The sequence below is a fragment of the Frankliniella occidentalis genome, unplaced genomic scaffold, assembly GCF_000697945.3.
Source record: "Frankliniella occidentalis isolate FOCC.00 unplaced genomic scaffold, Focc_3.1 Scaffold162, whole genome shotgun sequence".
Lineage (NCBI taxonomy): Eukaryota > Metazoa > Arthropoda > Insecta > Thysanoptera > Thripidae > Frankliniella > Frankliniella occidentalis.
In genome coordinates, this window is record NW_026267288.1 from 331,461 (window position 1) to 338,561 (window position 7,101).

The 7,101-nt window shown below is 57.9% G+C and overlaps 1 protein-coding gene across 1 annotated transcript in view; it reads left to right on the forward strand.

Moving 5' to 3' along the window:
- LOC127750269 (nucleolar and coiled-body phosphoprotein 1-like) overlaps positions 1-7,101 on the forward strand; it is a 102,011-nt gene that overhangs the window by 72,531 nt on the left and 22,379 nt on the right. Inside the window, exon 5 of the mRNA XM_052271437.1 lies at positions 1,575-3,678. Within this exon, the coding sequence (XP_052127397.1) occupies positions 1,575-3,678 (2,104 nt within the window). The remainder of the gene's footprint in view (positions 1-1,574; positions 3,679-7,101) is intronic.

Below are 7,101 nucleotides of genomic sequence, written 5' to 3' on the forward strand. Positions count from 1 at the left end.
TTTATTACAAATATAGGAAAAGCGTCATTTTTCGACAGTTTCGCCCGGATTTATTTTTACCACCTTTCGCTCTGTGAATAATAGTGACGCCTGCCTAACGTTGTGTTGGCTTTCCTCTGCCGCGCCGGCCGGTGGTGGTGCCGACCCTCCTCAAGTTGGTCAATGCCAGCGGCACACGCCATAGCACTCACTTTCATGCACTGCCGCGAGTCTCGTTGTCGCCAGGAGTCGCGCCGGAGTCCGCTGTTCGCCTTTCCCTCGTGTGTCTGCTGTGTGTGCATGCCGACTGCACCGACTGCAGCGGTGGTTGTTACTTTGAGGCGACTTTTCTGCCGCGCGTGTGTGCCACTCCTTTTCCGCACCTGTTTTATCTCCGTCTCTCTCAACGGAACGTATGGTGATCCGGGCATCGGTATTGCTCATGAATAGAGATGTAAATTTATTATAAAAACGTGTAGCGTTTAATTAAGCACTTGAAAGTATGGTTGAAAATACTTAATTTTGCAGTACATTCTTTCATGCAAATTTTTAAATAATTCATAAATATGTTCTACTTTTTACGTCGCACGAGGCGCACGCTCGTATCTTGCTCTGGCCTAATCAGAACGCTCTTTGGCCTCGCGTTTTGTCGTATTTACTGAAAAATAATTATCGTTTTCTTGCGGTGCGTCATCCTCTCGCGTCGCTCCTCTCCGCGCACGCACCCATCACCCATCCCCGCGCTGACTGGCTGCGGTGGGCGCGGAGGAGCGCGCGCAGCGCAAGGTCGGGCCCACCTCACTACTATCGGCTCACCGCACAGAGGACGACTTTCTCTGCCGCCGCAGCCGCAGCAGCTGCAGCTGCACTCGCATATCGACTGGCAGTAACGCGCCGTGGTGTCGTTATATGCACTCTCTGCCGCCGCACCTGGAAGGTGCTCCTCTCACCGGCATCCCCCCCCCCCTTCCCGCCGTTTTCCCTCCTCGGGTGTCGTCTGCTGGAGTAACATAAACTCCTTTCCCGACGGCAGCCCACGGAGGTAATCCCTCGCGCTTCGCTGCGGGGTGCCTCCGCGGGGGGTTATTTTATTTTTATTTATACATTGTTTTTCTTTTCTTTTTTTCGTGCGGCGTGCAATCGCTCTTATTGCAGGAGCCGTGGCGGTAATGATATCGGCGGGGATGAGAAATCGCGCAGTCAGAGGCACACAATGGGATTAATTAATAGCGCTGACTGGGCCCGTAATCTCGCTTGTTGTGAGCGGGCGGCTGCAGGCGTGCGTGCGCGATCAGCTGGCCAGCAGCCCGCCAAACCCAACCGCGCACGTTCAAAAAGATTTATAAAGGGGTAAAAAAATTATTAACGTGGACCAAAGCCTTCTCTGTCGCTCCTGCGTGAGGTTTTCGGGGAGAGCGACAGGGACGAACGCACGGACCGCCGCGCCAGTCTCATTCGGAGGCGATTGCGTTGCACAATCCGGCCGCATGACCCTGCAGATCCGGCGCCCGGCGCGGCCCGGAGCGCGGGGGTGTCCCGATCCGACCCGCTCACTTTTCTCCCTCTAACCAATGGCCTTCTTCTCTCTGTTGCAGACGCACCCGCCCGAGCAGCTGAATGGCGGCAAGGGTCTGTCCAAGGGCAAGCGCAGCTGGGGCGACCGCCTCAAGCTGGGCCTGGCCCGGGGGGCGCCGCCCGAGGGCCCGGGGCCCGGCGGGGGCGGCGCCCACCGCGGCGTCCTGGCGTCGCCCCCGGCCCTGCCCCCCGGCGTGCCGCCTGCAAATGGCGCCTACCTGATGCACGAGTACCGGAACCGGTACGGCAGCGTGTCGGGCGGCTCGGCGCTCTCCAAGTCCATGAAGTACGCCGAGACGTGGCTGTACGGCACGGTGAGCGCGCGGCCCGTCTCGGCGCGCCCGTCCGCCTTCGGCCTGCACCGCGGCCACGGCGACGCCCCGCAGGCCGTCATCGCCGTGGTCATGTGCTCCTGCCCCGAGTTCCTGGCCGGCACGACGCGCTCCAAGAAGACGGCCTCGGCGTGCAAGAAGTGCGGCGGCACGCGGCGGCCCATGCCTACCACGGTGGGCACGGTGCGCGGCTACGGCACGGTGTCGCAGCCGGCCCGGGTGCGGCCCTCGCTCCTGGAGCTGACGGGCAACCCCATGCTGACGCAGGACCCCTACGACCTCATGCGGCGCTCGCGCATGTCGGTGGACAACGGGCAGCCGGCGCCGCAGAAGACGCACCACCACAAGGCGCGCGCCAAGAGCAGCTCGCCGCCGCGGCGGAGGCGGGTGCGCAGTCCGTCGCCGCCGAAGACGCCCAAGCCGCCGCCACCCGCGCCCGTCATCCTCCACCCCAGGCTCTCGGACACGGCCCTGAGAACGTCCTCCAGAGACGTAGGAGACTGGGCCGTGGACGAAGAGGACGACGACCTGCGTGGGATGAGGAAGTCCATCCTGGAGTGCGACGTGAACCCGTACGATCTCATATCCAAGTACCTCAAGAACGGGCACAACGGCACGACGCGGGTGCCGCGCGCGCTCTGCAGCGACGGCGGCGAGTCCAGCGACAACCTGAGCGACAACGCGCTCGAGGACCTGCCCCGCCCGGGGATGACGACCTTCGGGAAAGGGCCGCAGTCACCACAGCCCCAGCAACAACCGCAGCTGCAGCAGTCGCCGACCAAAGCAACGCCGCCCTCGGCGATCTCCAAAAAGCCACTGTTTCAGAAGGATGACTTGAGCAGGCTGGGTGCAAAGTTCAACCATCTAAGGCAGACACTGTCCCCCGACTCGAAGACCAAGCCGAGCGCGGTGGCAAACAAAAAGACTGATTTTAAGATTGGCAACGGTTCCGCCAAGCCGACCAAGGCGGCGCCCTCGGAAGCGGGGGTCACCATCAGTGGCCAGCGCATCCGTATTTTCAACGGCGCACCCGGCGGTGGCCTAGACGCCGACGGTGACTATGTCAGCGATGACGCTCTGGACGACAACCTGGCCCAGTTTGAGCCGAAGACGGATCCTGCCGCTGGCGGGGATAGCGACGTCCCAATGGCCACGTCGTCCTCGGAAGAAGAAACCCCTCCCACCGTCGAGGCCCCCGCAAGCCCCAGGATACCCAGGGTGGCATCCCCCAAGCGGCCACCCAGAAGGTCGAAGCAGCTGGTTTCTCAGGAGGCGCCGGAGGCCGGGTCGCCGTCGGCTCTCCAGCTGCGCCGCCAGCGTTCACAGTCTCTCGTCTCTCCGGTGACCGTCCCGGAGATCGCCATCAAGTCCATCCTCAAGAAGTCGGCGGGTGGTGACCTGCTCAGCGGAGGCGAGTCCGTGGCGTCGTCCTCGCCGCGGACCTCACCGGCGCCGTCCTCGGCGGAGGGTTCCATCAGCTCGGGCACCTCGCAGTTTTACCTGCCCACCTTCAAGGAGTTTAAGGAGCAGCAGAAGAAGAAGAAGCAGGTGCAGTTCCGGGTCTCGGACGACGCCGCCGCTGCCGCTCCGGAGAGCCCGTCCGCGGCCTGTACCGAGTCGTCGGTGACCCCCGAGGCCTCGAGCCCCCCAGCCGAGCACGAACGCCTCCGGGACGACGGCCGCGACGATCCCACCCCTACGGAAACCGTCGACGTCAGCCGCGTGTCCAGCCCGGAGATGACCACTTCCACCGACGACGAGCTGACCAGGGAGACGGCTACCGATTCGGGAGGTGAGTCATCGTCTTTGCTTTCCACCCTTTTCTCCCGACGCGCGCGGGTTCGCACGGTGCCCGCGCGAGAGTTTGCCGTCTGACCGCATCCAGCCCGTGACCCCCCTAGGAGCACTGACTGGGGCTATAGGCAACCATAAAGGAGGGTGTGTGTGTGGGCGTAGTGGTGGCAATTTTGGGAGACCCAATAATATTTGGACTTGGACCTCTTTAAAGTGATATGGGCGCATCACCCAAGTCGTTCTCTTCGGCCTTAAGCCATCGCGGGCGTTTATAGTCCTCACACACTCTCTGGTGGCATTTACGCCGCTCACCGACCACCAGGACCGCCCACCATTCTACGGCGCTTATCTCATTGGCCCTCGCAGTATGAGTCGACACAATCTCTTCGCCTATTGTCAAACTAGCGCCGCCGAATGCGCTCCCCCCTCCCTCTCTTTCTCTCGATACGTCTGTCTATCTGTTGTCTGTCTGTCTACGCCGTTCTCTTCGCCCCCAGCCACCTGCGCGCGCGCGTCCTTGAGAAAGAGAGAAAAGACACTCTGTCTGGTGTCGGGAGGAAGTGACCACGCACACATCCGCAGGGCCCATTCCATCCTGCCTGGAGGGACTCTCACCCCCCTCCCCTCCTCTTCCCGCCTCGCTCGCCATCAGTAAGACAAAGGAGTGAAAACGAGAGTTTTCTTCTCCTGCAATGGCGTCGCCAGACTGAGGTTCTGCTGGCCAGGGACTCGGACCCCCCATCACACACACACACACACACGCACACGCGCCTTTCTTAACTCATTCATTTTTCCCCCTTTTTTTGCGTGTGATGTGACGTTAGCGTGTCGTCGCTCAGTCGGATTATTATTATGCCGCCAGCGTCTCTCTTTATCTCACTCGCACACAATCCCTTGTTTCTCTCTTCAACCTCCTGTCTCCCCGCCCCGGCCACTGCCGAAATAATAATGTGCGGCATTTTGTTCGCAATTTTTTGTTTAAAGAAAAAGAAAACAATTTAAACCTTGTGCGCTGTAATCGCTCTCATATGATAATCATAATCCGTTTTTTGTGTGTGTGTCTGGTTGGCTTAGTGTCCCGCCGCGTTATCGGTGCAGCAGTGCATCGGCGCGCTATGAGAGGCTCAAGTCTGACATTTCCCATCGCGGCATCCCCTCGCGGCGTGGCGTGTCGTGGCGTAGCGTGGCGCGGAGTGGTTAAGGCCAGCCCCATAAAGCGCGACCGGCCGCTCCACAACTAGAAGTTATGATGGCGAAATGCCCCTCTCGTCATAATTTTTGTCTAAAAGTCGTTTTCGTCGTTTGTTTTTTATTCAATCTTATTTCCTTTTTTTTTTTAAGATAAAAAGTTAGGTTTTACTTGAGGTTTCTTTTTCGTTAATTGACTCGGTGAATAACCTTCACTCACAGCCGAGTTAGGTCGCTCTGGGAATACGGCCAGCGTGTTAAACGGTCGTGCGTGTTGCCGGTGCGGGGGAAAGGGCAGGGCGCTGTACTGTACGAGGATTCGCCTGCTTGCACTTCCAATACTCGAAAAGCCTGTTTTTCATTCCACCCTATTTTCACCGTCCAGCGAGAATGACAAATTATGACCGCATCCTTGTATTCTTACCAGTTAGTTAGTCGGAGACTGCGCGTGGCTTCGCTCGCTCTGCCTATACGTGATGTCATAGACCAGCTCGCCTCGCCGCGCCACGCCTCGCGGTGGCCAAGCCTGCCGTTGACATTTTACAATCCATTTCGTGATGCAAACTGGCTGGGGGGCAGCAGAGATAATTGGCCCGCTAAGGGTTACTAGCAAAAAATAAAGATAACCATGCTCTTTAGACTTTTAATTTTGATTTTAAAGTTTACATTTAACATGCATACATCTCGCCCAAATCTCATACATCTTCCATCCCAGGTGGCTAACTCACGCCGCGCACATGTGTAGTTATACTGTACCGCATACGTGCGTGCGGGCGGGTTGCCTTCTCGCACGGGGCCTTAAGGAGCCGTGGGCACCTTGGATAGGCAACCCTCCCGCATCCGTGCATGTGGTACAGTACAACTAAGAATGTGCGCGGCGTGAGTCAGCCACCTGGTATACCACTCCTCCCAAGATTTATTTTTAGCATAGATTTTTGTAAATGACATTTGGATCTTTTCATTTATTTTTATTTATTTTTTTGTAGCGATCTATTGATTGGGACAACCTTATGTTTGTGAAAATGGAAGGAATGATTCTGAGTACGCAATAAGTACACATAAGTGTGGAGGAGTCGTTCACCCCCAGGCCTGTCCTCGCCCCAGCCAGTCCTTTCTTGTCGCCCCGCGGGCGATACTCCCTGCAGCGCGAGACCCGGCGGCGTTGGCGTCGGCGTCGGCGTCCCCTCTGAGGTGGAACATAATAAAAATAGAGCAAAGTAGTAAAGTGCCGGCGTGGCCGCGCGATGACCCGTGAACCCAGTGAGTCGGACAGTCCCTCCTACAAACTCCTCTGTGATTGATAGGATGGATTTTTCCCCTTCTTTACAACTCATGAAACCTTTACCCTTAACGGGGCCTCGTCTTATTCCCTGCCAAACGTTCTTCTTTTCCTGTAAACTTCCTACTTCCCCTGTAAACTCCCTTATTTCCCTGTAAACTTATATCCCTTATTTTCCTGCACATCTCCTCATTCCTTGTAAACTCCCTTAGGCTTCTTTAAAATTTCATTTCGACAAAACGAAGGGTTTTATCACGTGCCTGCGTCAGTCCACACGTGTGTGGGGGCGCGACAAAGAGACGGAGACGTCCAGAGCCGGCGGTGCCGGACTTGTGATCCCAAGTGCGAGTGTCAAGGACCAAAGGCGGCTGCTATGCCACGTTCATTGCCGCCGCCGGCTGCCATTGTCCTGTGGCGTGCCGGGCCTCACTTTGGCTCTCGTGAGTGTGTGTTTGTGTGCGCGTGTGTGTGTCTTTGTCGGGGCGGCATTCCCTCTGTGCGGGACCAGACCGGGTCGCGTCGCTAATTTGTCGGAATGCTCCGCACACGTGTGCAATCAACACACACACACGTGCATTATGCGACATCTCACTCTCCTCTCTGTCTCTCTCGCTCGCTCGTTCTCTCGCTCTCTCTCTCTCTCTCTCTCTCTTTTGCTCCCTCTCTCGTGCCCCTGCTCTTCCTGGGGAATGTAACCGGACCGTGCCTTATGCCGCACCACGCCGCGCCCAGCAACAATCATAACAAACGCAGCGAGACTCACGAAGCCAATAAGAAATAAAGCCGCGCTTATGCACGAGGGAGGGAGAGAGAGAGAGAAGGGGGGGATGCTGCTCGGGAGGATGACTGTGAATACATTTCCGCCATATCGGCTCGCCGGACGTCGTGAGTGCATTCCAGTGCGGTGTGGTCCTATCCTGCAACCCTCCCCCCTCCCCCTTTTCCTTCTCCGAC